General features: G+C 27.9%; 3 protein-coding genes across 5 annotated transcripts; all 3 read left to right on the plus strand.

Annotated features, from left to right (window-relative positions):
• The first annotated feature begins 49 nt into the window (after positions 1–49).
• Positions 50–1,881, plus strand: LOC101514173 (uncharacterized). Of its 2 annotated transcripts, none has more exons than XM_073370370.1 (2): positions 50–368; positions 1,367–1,881. In XM_073370370.1, the coding sequence occupies exon 2, from the start codon at positions 1,402–1,404 to the stop codon at positions 1,687–1,689; it is 288 nt and encodes a 95-aa protein (XP_073226471.1). In that variant the 5' UTR covers positions 50–368; positions 1,367–1,401; the 3' UTR covers positions 1,690–1,881. The 2 variants fall into 2 exon arrangements, with proteins under 2 accessions (XP_073226471.1, XP_027193567.1); XM_027337766.2 differs by having other exon boundaries at positions 55–254.
• A 4-nt stretch (positions 1,882–1,885) lies between these two features.
• LOC101514496 (uncharacterized) lies at positions 1,886–3,604 on the plus strand. Of its 2 annotated transcripts, none has more exons than XM_027337764.2 (2): positions 1,886–1,964; positions 3,077–3,604. In XM_027337764.2, exon 2 carries the CDS (start codon positions 3,112–3,114, stop codon positions 3,397–3,399), a length of 288 nt encoding a protein of 95 aa, XP_027193565.1. In that variant the 5' UTR covers positions 1,886–1,964; positions 3,077–3,111; the 3' UTR covers positions 3,400–3,604. The 2 variants fall into 2 exon arrangements, with proteins under 2 accessions (XP_027193565.1, XP_073226474.1); XM_073370373.1 differs by having other exon boundaries at positions 1,927–2,078.
• A 1,902-nt stretch (positions 3,605–5,506) lies between these two features.
• On the plus strand, positions 5,507–7,961 carry LOC101514816 (BTB/POZ domain-containing protein At3g22104-like). The gene is made up of 2 exons (XM_004485613.4): positions 5,507–7,099; positions 7,433–7,961. The coding sequence occupies exons 1-2, from the start codon at positions 6,053–6,055 to the stop codon at positions 7,823–7,825; spliced, it is 1,440 nt and encodes a 479-aa protein (XP_004485670.2). The 5' UTR covers positions 5,507–6,052; the 3' UTR covers positions 7,826–7,961.
• The last annotated feature ends 6,133 nt before the right edge of the window (positions 7,962–14,094 follow it).

A 14,094-nucleotide genomic window follows, 5' to 3' on the forward strand; every position in this document is an offset into this window, starting at 1 on the left:
ATATAATAAAAAAAGAGAGAAAATAGGATGATTAATAATAGAGTCGGAGAATAGAGTTTGTGACGCGTAATTGGGCGAAGGTTTGTTTATCTAATGCGAGCGGTGAAGTTAAATAAAAAACATCCTTTTGGGTGGCGAACGAACGAGCTTTGAGTTCCCCAAAGTCGCATTCCATATTCTTCTTCGTTGCGTCACTTTGCTTTTCTTATCCACACACAACCATCCTTTTTCTTAACGCAACCTAACGGAATAGGGTATGCATCATCTCTCTCTCTCTCTCTCTCTCTCTTGATTAATAAATCAGATCTGTGCCTCTTTTCTAATTAATTACTATTCTCACTAATCTGATTTCATTGAACCTTCTCTAGGTATACCTTTATTATTCATCTCTAATCACTCTATTCTTTTCATTCTCATTTGTTTTTCTTTATTTTTTATTTTATTTTATTTACTATTCCAGAGCCACAGATCGGATCAATTGCAACAAAGATAATGCGTGTTTTTTTTTTTTTTATCATCGAATTCTTGCAATTTTATTACATGATTTCTTGTGATTTTTTAGCTGCTGATTTATTATGAATTATGTGCTTCTTGCATTTAGAGAAGAAGAAAAAAAATAAGGAAAAGTTTATTTTGTCCATCGATTATAAGATCCTCGTTTCTTGTTTCTTAAAACATTAGTAGCTCATGTTGGAGTTAAAGGAATTTTGCAGAAATTGTGATATAATAAAGCTGTAATTGTGGTTTCAGAAACGTTAAAAAAACTTAGCATTTCAGTCACAATTGTTGTTGCGGACAACCTCTTTATTCAAATGAAATATGGATTGTTATCTGGTTTTCTAGAGGTTGTTTGGTTAAATCATATTTCTCTGGGTTTTGCAATTTGCATGTTTGAATGTGTACTTATGGTTTGATTTATTCCTTATGTCAATTAGTTATTATCAATATGTTCCATTGCAGAAAATAAGGGTGTTTAAATTTCGCTAAACTATAGTGCTATTGCATTGCTCTAGCCCTAATTGGACAATACTTTGTAATAAATCGCGTATGGTAGAACAATAACGGGATGTTCAAATTCTGCCATGCCAAAACGCCGTAACAAACTTACAGCAATTATTTGACAACACTGATTATTAATTTTCATTCTCACCAAGTAATTGCGATTCATTTGGGCATTAAAAGTCAACTGTTAAAATAATTGATGTCAAAACTCTATATAGTGTTTTCTGTTAAGTAAAAAAACTTGCTCTGATGTGTGTGTGGTTATGTAGAAAGAGGTTGATAAGCGTGATATGTCACATTTTAAGTTTTTCATATAATTTTCATAGAATCATATCTTAACTATTGTTTATTGCATGGTTTGCAGCTTCGGGTGGACATAAGAAGGTTATTGTAGAAGTCATGGTTCTTGACACCATTCTGTCGTCTTCTCCTCGATTGAAGTCTCCATCTTTCAGGAGACAATTTGCTAAGGATGGACTTGGTAGTTGGTCGACACTCTTCCAGAGGCATCGCTTCCTCTTATTCGCTCTTGTGCTCCTTACAATCCTCTGTACTGTTTATCTTTACTTTGCTATCACTTTAGGGTCCAGTGGCTCTTGTTCTGGGTTGATTGGAGCACAGAAAGCTTCATGCCACATGGAGCTTGTCAAGGATTCTATTTCCAAGGGCAAACTGAAAATTCTTTGATATTTCAAATATAATTATTGAAATTTTTGTTGCTAATCCCCCCACCCTCAAGTATAGGTGACATGAAATCCAAATACCGTCTTCGGTTACAATATTTGTGTCATATGTATACAGAGTTTATCTCAGTAATTTTTAATGTATGATACGGGCAGGAAGCCATTTCTTAGATACATTATATGTTAATTTTGATGACTGGTTTCTTCTTCGTTGCGTCACTTTGCTTTTCTTATCCACACACAACCATCCTTTTTCTTAACGCAACCTAACGGAATAGGGTATGCATCATCTCTCTCTCTCTCTCTCTCTCTCTTGATTAATAAATCAGATCTGTGCCTCTTTTCTAATTAATTACTATTCTCACTAATCTGATTTCATTGAACCTTCTCTAGGTATACCTTTATTATTCATCTCTAATCACTCTATTCTTTTCATTCTCATTTGTTTTTCTTTATTTTTTATTTTATTTTATTTACTATTCCAGAGCCACAGATCGGATCAATTGCAACAAAGATAATGCGTGTTTTTTTTTTTTTTATCATCGAATTCTTGCAATTTTATTACATGATTTCTTGTGATTTTTTAGCTGCTGATTTATTATGAATTATGTGCTTCTTGCATTTAGAGAAGAAGAAAAAAAATAAGGAAAAGTTTATTTTGTCCATCGATTATAAGATCCTCGTTTCTTGTTTCTTAAAACATTAGTAGCTCATGTTGGAGTTAAAGGAATTTTGCAGAAATTGTGATATAATAAAGCTGTAATTGTGGTTTCAGAAACGTTAAAAAAACTTAGCATTTCAGTCACAATTGTTGTTGCGGACAACCTCTTTATTCAAATGAAATATGGATTGTTATCTGGTTTTCTAGAGGTTGTTTGGTTAAATCATATTTCTCTGGGTTTTGCAATTTGCATGTTTGAATGTGTACTTATGGTTTGATTTATTCCTTATGTCAATTAGTTATTATCAATATGTTCCATTGCAGAAAATAAGGGTGTTTAAATTTCGCTAAACTATAGTGCTATTGCATTGCTCTAGCCCTAATTGGACAATACTTTGTAATAAATCGCGTATGGTAGAACAATAACGGGATGTTCAAATTCTGCCATGCCAAAACGCCGTAACAAACTTACAGCAATTATTTGACAACACTGATTATTAATTTTCATTCTCACCAAGTAATTGCGATTCATTTGGGCATTAAAAGTCAACTGTTAAAATAATTGATGTCAAAACTCTATATAGTGTTTTCTGTTAAGTAAAAAAACTTGCTCTGATGTGTGTGTGGTTATGTAGAAAGAGGTTGATAAGCGTGATATGTCACATTTTAAGTTTTTCATATAATTTTCATAGAATCATATCTTAACTATTGTTTATTGCATGGTTTGCAGCTTCGGGTGGACATAAGAAGGTTATTGTAGAAGTCATGGTTCTTGACACCATTCTGTCGTCTTCTCCTCGATTGAAGTCTCCATCTTTCAGGAGACAATTTGCTAAGGATGGACTTGGTAGTTGGTCGACACTCTTCCAGAGGCATCGCTTCCTCTTATTCGCTCTTGTGCTCCTTACAATCCTCTGTACTGTTTATCTTTACTTTGCTATCACTTTAGGGTCCAGTGGCTCTTGTTCTGGGTTGATTGGAGCACAGAAAGCTTCATGCCACATGGAGCTTGTCAAGGATTCTATTTCCAAGGGCAAACTGAAAATTCTTTGATATTTCAAATATAATTATTGAAATTTTTGTTGCTAATCCCCCCACCCTCAAGTATAGGTGACATGAAATCCAAATACCGTCTTCGGTTACAATATTTGTGTCATATGTATACAGAGTTTATCTCAGTAATTTTTAATGTATGATACGGGCAGGAAGCCATTTCTTAGATACATTATATGTTAATTTTGATGACTGGTTACTGGCATATATATTTTTTAACATTGTACAAGTTTGGATTTACCTATTGTTTATGGCATGTCCGAAACCTCATGTTTTTCATATTTTATGCTATACATCCTAGGAACCCTTTTCTGAAATTATCTTGTTTGTAGGGGACATTCGATAAGATTGGAACCATATATGATACGATTGCAACTACAGTGAATTTGTTTTAAGGGTGGAGAGTTTCATAGATATCTTCAGCAGTAAATTCACCTCCAAGGTATGACTGGCCATACAATCTGGCTTTTAGAACCGAAGTAATATCATCCACATTGGAGGGAAGCACCCATAAGATGTTCTGTATACTAGTATAACCTAAGGGTACCCATGAGCAATGTTTCTGTCACTAAAAACGTGTTGGTCGCTTTTCCTGTCGGCCAAAAAGAGTGCTGACAGCTATGATTCACATTACTAAATACTAATTGCTGTTTTTTTGGGTCAATAATACTAATTGGTGTTAAGGTTTAGAAATAAAAAATACCAGCTCATGAGCCAATAGCAATCCAAGTTGAGTATTTAGGCACATGACATCATAATAATACAGCACAAAATGTTCAGACTTTTTACTACTATTTATATATTTGGCTTCACCTTGATTACAAAATGTTCAAAGTACTTTATGATTTTACATCTTTAGAAATAATTAATCTAAGACAACTAAATAAACTATTCGAAATGCTCCTCCAAATTGGTCAATTAGTTACCAAAATTATAAGCTAAGTCAATGCCAGCTTGTCACCGATAACGGCCTCTTGAATATTGAGTCAAATTTCTTTTCTCCCAAAAGCAAAATTGTGTTGATTTTATCATTCCTTCACACTGCGATCCATTGAATGTCCACTCACTGGATTGGTAAACAATACAAAAATTTGGTGGCATGAGTAACGGAAAAAGGGAAGTGCTACATTGGTCACTTTGAATTATGAATTTTTTTTGTGCTATTAGGAATACCATAATTACCATGATTGATGCGCATGGTCAAAATTTTGTGTTCTACATGTTTCTAAAGCCATCCACAATGTGCCTAATAAGCATAATAGCATCTTTAAAATGTGGTGTAAGAAAAATCGGTGTTTATAGAGAGGGTGCTATTATAAGTGTGACTCAAAAAATTATTTTAAAATAATTAAATACTATTAAAATATAATAACATAAAATTATTTGTGAAATTCATTTAATAATTTTCTTAGATGAAAATAATATTTATTAAGTATTATAATTAAAAAATAAATTATGTGTATACGCGGGTTAAACTCCAAAATAGAGAAATTGTATCATAGATGCTCTAAAAACACTGGTCTCCCACCAAATCTCCTTTTTTATTAGGTCCCAAAAAATTAATTAATGGAGTGATGCGAACATTGAGACTCCCCCTATGTATTTTTTTTATTAGTTGGTCCCAAAAAAATTAATTAAAATTCTCTAAAAAAAGAATTAATGGAGTGATGCCCCACTTAAAGTAGTTTATTGTAATGGCTATATCTTTACTAACAAAAAAATATATGATAAAAGGTAAATAAAAATATTTCAGTATTGTTCTGACCAATTAATTAAATCAGAATGGTATATAAAACAACACCTTTTCTATTCACATCATTCTTCTCTTGTAGCTGAAGATTCTTTACATACATGTTCCCATGAACTTCCCTTTACTCATTGGTTTTTCATCATTCACATGACATTCTCATGCCCCACAAACTTCCTATTCCTCAAATGTTATATTTTAAATACATGTAAATATTAGTACTTGTTATATTTAGTAAGAATGGGAACTTTATGTAAACTTGAGGAGAAAACACATTCATTGTAAACAAGGTAAAACTCTTCTTTAGTTTCTAATGAAAAGATTAGTTATTACGTTATTTGCTTCCAACAAAATGATAAGTTGTGATCACACTTAACATTTCATTACACCATGATTAAAATATTGTAGGCATGTCACAAGTGGACCTTGCTTGCTAAACCCTTCATCATTATGGATTCCACGATTTGCATTGTTAATGTTTTCTTTTCTTTCAAACCATGACCCCCCCATGATTATATTGTTTCAAATTCCTTCAGATTTTCTTGTTTACTTAATTTTATACAGTTTAATTCCATGATAAATTTGATATTTTTGTTGGGTTGGTGGTGTCCATTAATTATTTTTCGGATAAATGGTCATTTTAGTCTCTAAATGTGGGAGACAAAATCTTTATAGTTTATAAATACAATAAAATTTTAAAAATCTCATTCATTTGTCTTTTACCGATAGTTTTATGAGTCAAACTGACAAATGAAAGAGAAATTCGAGGATTAAACTAATTATTATTAGACACATTTGAGAATTAAACTAATTAGAAAAAGATGCTTTAGAAAATAATTTTTTTACTGGGATACATTCATGCTTATAACGACACTATACATATAAAAGGGCCTAGTTTCCTCTTAAATGAAAATTATATTTGGTGACTTTCCAGGTGGTGCACATGCTTTTGAGTTCATAATTAGTCCTCACTACAATAGTATCAGCATGGATTTAACTCCATCCAATGTGTCCATGCTATGTTGTTCTTCTCCTCAGTTTTTGGAAATGGAATGTGAGAATCTTGGAACACCAAGCTTGAAGCCTCATATTGAAATTTTTCTTGAAGGAATTCATTTCTGGACTTGGTTTGAGCTCTTGGAAGCATTGAAACAATGTCAAGAATTATTTCCTTCCAAAAGTTACTTATCAATTCTAGACAAAATTGTGGATCAATTGATAGAAAGGTTAACTTCTCCATGCATTGTTACAAGTCCATACACATGTTCTTCCAACAGATCCAGCTTCCAAAACTCTTGTGACACTACTAGCAGTAACAACAGTTGGAGAAATAATAACTGCTTTGGAACAACATGGTGGTTTGAACATCTTTTGTTCTTGAATATTGATTTGTTGGACAAGATCATAAGAACAATGATATCTCATGATTTTGATCATTGTGTAGTCTCCAAGTTTTTATTCTACTATCACAACTTGAGTTGTGTTGGTGCTTCACAAGGTGAAAAGATTGAGACAATTAAGGTTATAATCAATCTTCTTTCATTGCTTGATATAGAATCAATTTCTTGCAAGGATTTATTCAATCTTAATCGAATCGCGATTAGTTTGAAAGCAAGCAAATTTTTTAGAAACAATATAGAAAGTCTTATAGGCCCTCTGCTTGATCAAGTAAATATTGATTATCTACTTGTTCCATCTCCACATGGGAAGGATCATGCATATGATGTTGATTTTGTGTTAAGGGTCATGCATATTTTTTTGTTAGGAGGAAGTTTTGAGGTATGTTTGAACCGAGTTAAGAGAGTTGTTAAAATGATGGATTTGTTTCTTGTGGAAGTTGCTCCTGATCCTTATCTCAAATCTTCTGAATTTGAAGCATTGATTACAGTACTACCAGATAATGTGAGGGAATCACATGATCAATTATACCTAGCCATGGACATGTATCTAAAGGTAAACTAGTATTTAACTAATCTTCCTTGTTTCCATTGTACATAAAAGGTTTTAAATCACAGTCACAGTATTTTTATGATGTTTGATATTACTTAGAATTAAGGTCAAATGCGACTGATGCAACTTCATGGTGGTTGACACACCAAAAACTATGATTGTGCGGCCTGAATCACAATTGTCGACTTTTTTCTAAAATCCATTTTGGCATAAAAATGCTACTTGAGATATACATTTTTAAAATTATTTATTGATCAAGCTATTTTATTTTATCTACTTCTTGTGTTATATCAATTCTGTTTCATATTTGAGAGTTTTACTGATAAAGATTCACAGGTTCATGCAGGAATAGATGAAAAGGAAAAGATGAATATCTGTTGTGTATTGAATCATGAGAAGCTGTCACCAGATGTTTTGAGACATCTTACTAGAAACTTGATATTTCCTTCGGAAACAAAACCAAGAGCTCATGTCACTAGACAGAGTAGAATGAAAACATTACTTCAGGAAAATGATCATTTGAAAAACTTCTTTGACTCTATGTTTGGTAAAAGCTTCAAGAACATAGATGTGAAAGAGGATGTTGAAAAGAGAACTTATGATGGTGAAGAGCTAAGGAAATTTGGAGATTTGGAAGGAATGGAGAGTGGGACCCATCTGGCTTGTGTAAAGAAGTCAGGGATTCATACTATGAACAATACTATATACTTGCCAAAATTCTGTTCATGATTATTATTTTTCATGTTTTCACTCTGAATTTTGTGTAGCCATAATTAGTCTTCCAGAATTAAAGGTGTACAAATATTTTATGTGCAGATAAGAAGTCTTGGGTGGTTAACTATACAAAGCAGTAGCAGAAATATCAGGCCACGACTCTAACAGTGACTTATCGATTAGTGAATATAAAATAACATGTAATTTAAAATAAGGTAATTTTTGTTTTACAATATACTCAAATATTTATGTGTCGAAAAACAAATATATTTTTAAATAACTATATATAGATTCTGTCTAAAAGAAAATATATTTTTGAATAACTATATATAAATTATGTTTATATTTGTATATAGGAAAAGATAAAAGGCTTCTTAAAATCTATTAAAAAAGACTATTTATAAGATTTTGCAACTTTAATATGTAATATTTATTTTTAATTCTTTTCGAGTTTAAATGTACTTTTGTCCTTATTTTATTCAAAATGAACTTTTAGTCGTCTCATTTCTAAAATCGGTTTTCTAGTCTCTATTAACTAACTCTTGGGATTTTTGATCTCCACTATTTTTATGATGTAGAACTCTTATTAAGGACATGACATTTGTGAGTTGAATACAATATTTTTTATGTCATTATTATTGTAATTAATTTTATTTATATATTAAAATATTAAAAATAAGTTTACTTTATCTATATATTAAAATATTTAAATATAATGTTTAAAAATTATTTATTTTACTTAATTTTTTTTAATAATTTAAAATTTTAAAATATTTGTACAAAATATTTAACATTTATTTTAAGGGTCCGTTTGATGCACATGATAAAATAGAGACATAATATGATGTAAAGTTGGATAAAAATAAGATAATATATGATAAAATACTGACAAAATAAACATTATATTTAAGATATAAATTTCAACTAGAGAGACATGATATGATAGAATTGTGGATTAATTTATTAAATCATGTTGATTCATCAAACAATACATTCATACATGATATGATAACTTATTTATAATATGTCTCTTATCATGTCCATCAAATTGGTCTAAGGTGTCGTTGACAAGATAAGAGACATCATAAACACAAGTTATCATATCATATCTAGATTTTGTGTTTGATAAATCAACAAAATATAATAAGTTAATCAAGAACTCTATCTTATCATGTCTTTCTAGTTGAAATTTATATTTTGAATATAAATTGGGTTACAAACCATCAAGATATAATAAGAACAATAATTTATTCAACTACCCTTATAAAATATAAAATTGAAATATATTAAAATGCAAAAATATAAACTTTATAAATTATAATCTAAAATATAAAAATATAAATCTAATCAAATATAAATATAAAAATAACTAATAGAATTTGATATTAAACTTAAAAATGAAATATTGATAATTAATTTAAAAAATATTTATGATTTTTATCACAAAGGTAGTTTTGTCTTTTTTTATATAATTTAACAAATTAATATTCAAAATTGTAAAAATATGAAAATTAATTGACATTTTAAAATAAATATAATTTATTTATAAGGGTATTTTTGCCATTTATATATAATATATATCATATTTTTATTTACATTCTAACAAATAAAATATAATTATTTGGTTACTCAATATCTTTTTAAAATTGAAATCGTTTATTTAGTAGTGTCAATGGATAGTTTTGAAAATAAAATTATTTCATTACTTAATTACTTTTTTATTAATTTATAATATTTTAAATATAATAAATTAATTTTTTCAAAACTAATACATAATTGTTCACAATAGTAATTTTTTATTTAAATATAATATATATTATATCTTGCCGTGACTAGATATCAGATATTTACTAAATTAATGACAAAATAAAATATTATTATCCTATTGTTATCATATGTGTATCAAATACATGATATGATAATGTTTATCACGTCATTATCTTGTTATGTCTTTATCAAGTTTTATATATGTTATCATATTTTTATCCTATTATGCGCATCAAACGAGCTATAATAGTATTTTGCAACTCAAAAATTAAATAACTCACTTCAAAACTCTGAAACAAGGGTACTTATAAAATGGTAGAGTAACTGTAGTTGTACATGTGAGGACTCTATTTTCCTTCATTATTTCATTGCGGATGAAATTGTTGATTTTCTTAATATAAAATTATCTCTGTATTTAAGTTAATTCGTTGTTGACACGAAACATAATTTTTGACTTTTTATTTTTTATTGTGAATTGAACAATTAAACTGTTAGTTAAATTATATATAAAAATTCATATATTTTTATTGATGTACTATTAGTCATCAAATCATCAATGTATCAATCAGTTTATTTTATGACGTTATAATGGTCATGGACAATTTTGACAATAATTTTTTTTATAATAATAAGTTGTATTTTTCAAAGACTATTTTGATGATTCAATGATTAATTTAAATTTTTAACTGAAACAAAAACCAAATAAACAACACCCTACACCTTCAAAGATTAGAATGATACTTTACCTTCAAATTAGGGGTAGGAATAGATTGGACTTAGCTAGACTTTGCTAGACTTGAGCCTAACCAATAAAAAAATTATAGACTTAAGTCTGACCTACGGTCTGTCATAGACTTATTTTTTACATCTATCAAGACCTAAGTCTGGCATGTGGTTTGTCTGTTAGCCTATTTAAAATGTCTATTTTATTTTAACATTTTTGAATAAGTAATCAAACATATCTTTAAATAGATTAACGAGTTAATATGTCAATGAAATTAAGTTTTATTTTGATATTTAATATCATATTTCGAAGAATATAATTTTATATACATTATACTTAAATTATATTTTATAATAATATATTTAAATATGTCAAAAACTAAATAAAGTTAATATACGTAAATTACTAAAAGTTGAATATATAACAAAAAAAATCAAAATTTAATATGATAATTATAGTAGTAAAAAAATATTATTTATATTTAATTAAGTAGACCTAAAAGGTTTATTATTTGGTCTATATCCTGATCTTTTTAACTATATAAGTTTTTTTTTTTTTGAAGCATTGGTTTTATTTGTTTAACAAAAAAGTCCAGTCTGACTTGAGCCTGATGTAGACTAGGTTGTAGTCTGTAGGTCTCTGTCGATTAGTCTGATCTATTCTCGTCCCTATTCAAATATCAAATATCAAAATTATAGTTTACAAATGAAAAATATTCATCTCTCATATTCATATTCAACAACTTAATGGTACGTATCAGCAACTTGAACATTCATTTTTGGATGAAAGTCGTTAGAGGGACTAGCTATAACGTGATCCTCGTATCTAGATTCTAATTCTTGAGGACTATTTCAGTACTTTCTTTATTCTAGGGACTAAACCACGAGCTGTATATTTACTATTGTTAATTAGGTTCTAAATATCTTAAATGTTCACATAGGCAATATATATTGTCTCATACAAAGCAAATCTATTATAATATATATTAAAATAGTCTCCCGAGTTTTCATCATAACACATCAGCATTTTACATATTACATAATTACAATTATGTCATCTCCTACTATATGCTGAATTATCTACTTAAAAACAATTATTTTCTTTTCTCTCTACTGTATTTCTCCAAAGCAATTTTATGATAATTATTTTATTGTTTCATTTTTATCGTTTAATGCATTTTTCAATTAATTACACGTCTCTTCAAATCCAAACATAATATTAATTACACTTAATTTCAAACATATTATGCATTTATTAATTGTTGTTTTTTTGACCTTCCTTAAACTCCTAACATTCTATTTTATTTCCACAAATCCACCCCCATCATCTCAAACTCCAATTACATCAACTTCAAAAAAAAAGTAAAATCTGATTAAGTCATCTTTTAAGATCTGCATTGCATATTTGATTCAACAAATATTGCATATATTCAATCAACTTAACAAACAAAATTAAGCTTAATTGTTGTTGTTGGAGGAAAAGTGTCCTTATCTTCATCTTCTTTATTGTTTAATATTTGTGTGTGTTATTTTGAAATATTTTGTTTAATTTTTGTGTTTGATTTGAAATTTTTGTATCATAGTTTTTTTCTGTAATGTTTTTTACACTGTCAAGATTAGGTATGTTAGCTCAAATCAAAGAAAATAAGATATTTAAAAAATAAGATATTTACGATGTCAAATAAAATTATTATACTCAAGATTATGTATGCTAACTCTACTCTTTTTCAAAAAGTTCAGATGATGAAGAAAAATGAAAATAAGGAATTGATACAAAAGTTTGCGGTGAAAAGAAAAACATAAGATAAATGAACTAAGTTTGATTATTCTATATCTTTCATAATTTTATATGTTTCATAATTCTGAACATTCTAGTTTAAATAATTTGTTAGTAAATTTTTTCCAACAAATAATTTATTTGAAGTTGTTATGTCTATTTTTGTACATTTATGTACCGTGTTGTATCTTCCTCTTATTTCAAGCAAGAAATTTGGACCTCACATATATAGCTTATTCAAAAACTTACCTGATTAATACATTAATTAACAAAAGTCTCAATTTTAATTAAAACAAGTATTTCTTTGATTGTCTGACTTATTTGACTAATAAAATTTATATCAATCTAGTCATGAAAATTATATCGCAATTAGAAAATGTGCTAAAATAGTTATTATACATACAAATCATATTTGTTTGGACACTCAAATAGTTGTATATAGCAAAGATCTTAAAATAATTTTTATATATATAAATTACATCAGTTGTACATGTTGTAAGATATCTTTATGTGAATAAATATTTCAAAAATACTACCTACATCCTTATTTTTTTTTAAAGATTTTGTTTGAAATTTTTGAAGATTTTTTTTTGAATTTTTATAAAAAAATGATAACATTGTTAACATTTTAAAACATAAAAGATCAAATTGTCACTTAAATTAAAATAAAGGACCAAATCAAAAAAAAAAATTAAAAATTAAAATATCAACTAAAATTAAATTAAGAGACTGTGGGTGCTATCTAGTTTTTATTTTCATAAATGATTTATTTTTCTAGTATCATGTGGACAAACTTCAACTATCTAATTTAACTTATCCATTTCCACAACTTGTAAATTAATGGTGGCCGTGAATTGATGGTATACAAAAAAATGTGGGAAATAATTGATGGTACACAAAAGAAATGTGGGAAATAAAAACGTGTCGTGCTCACACAACATAATAATTGTGCATAGTACCGCCAAGTTTAAGGTAGGAGCTGAGTTTTGGATCAAGTTTAAGGTAGGAGCTTAGTTTTGGACCATACAAAATTAAAGGGTAAGTTTCACGCGTGATATGTCATATATTTTCTTTTTAGGTTTGTGTTTGATAGTTTGTTAGCATATTTAAATGTCTATTTCATTTTAATATTTTTAAATAAGTAATAAAAATATTTTTAAATAGATTAATCAGTTAATATGTGAATGTAATTAAGTTTTATTTGATATTTAACATCACAATTTGAAGAATATGATTTTATATACATGATTTTATACGCAACATAATAATTGTGCATAGTACCGCCAAGTTTAAGGTAGGAGCTTAGTTTTGGACCATACAAAATTAAAGGGTAAGTTTCACGCGTGACATGTCATATATTTTCTTTTTAGGCTTGTGTTTGATAGTTTGTTAGCATATTTAAATGTCTATTTCATTTTAATATTTTTAAATAAGTAATAAAAAAAATTTTAAATAGATTAATCAGTTAATATGTCAATGTAATTAAGTTTTATTTGATATTTAACATCACAATTTGAAGAATATGATTTTATATACATGATTTTATACACAATATAATAATTGTGCATAGTACCGCCAAGTTTAAGGTAGGAGCTTAGTTTTGGACCATAAAAAATTAAAGGGTAAGTTTCACGCGTGACATGTCATATATTTTCTTTTTAAGCTTGTGTTTGATAGTTTGTTAGCATATTTAAATGTCTATTTCATTTTAATATTTTTAAATAAGTAATAAAAATATTTTTTAAATAGATTAATCAGTTAATATGTCAATGTAATTAAGTTTTATTTGATATTTAACATCACAATTTGAAGAATATGATTTTATATACATCCTACTTAAATTATATTTTATAATAATATATTTAAATATGTCAAAAACTAAATGAAGTTAATATGCGTAAATTACTAAAAGTTGAATATATAACAAAAAAATCAAAGTAATATAATAATTATAGTAGTAAAAAAAAATATTATTTATATTTATTTAAATAAACCGCCTAATAAGCCTAAAAGACTT

Source organism: Cicer arietinum, chromosome 1, assembly GCF_000331145.2.
Source record: "Cicer arietinum cultivar CDC Frontier isolate Library 1 chromosome 1, Cicar.CDCFrontier_v2.0, whole genome shotgun sequence".
Lineage (NCBI taxonomy): Eukaryota > Viridiplantae > Streptophyta > Magnoliopsida > Fabales > Fabaceae > Cicer > Cicer arietinum.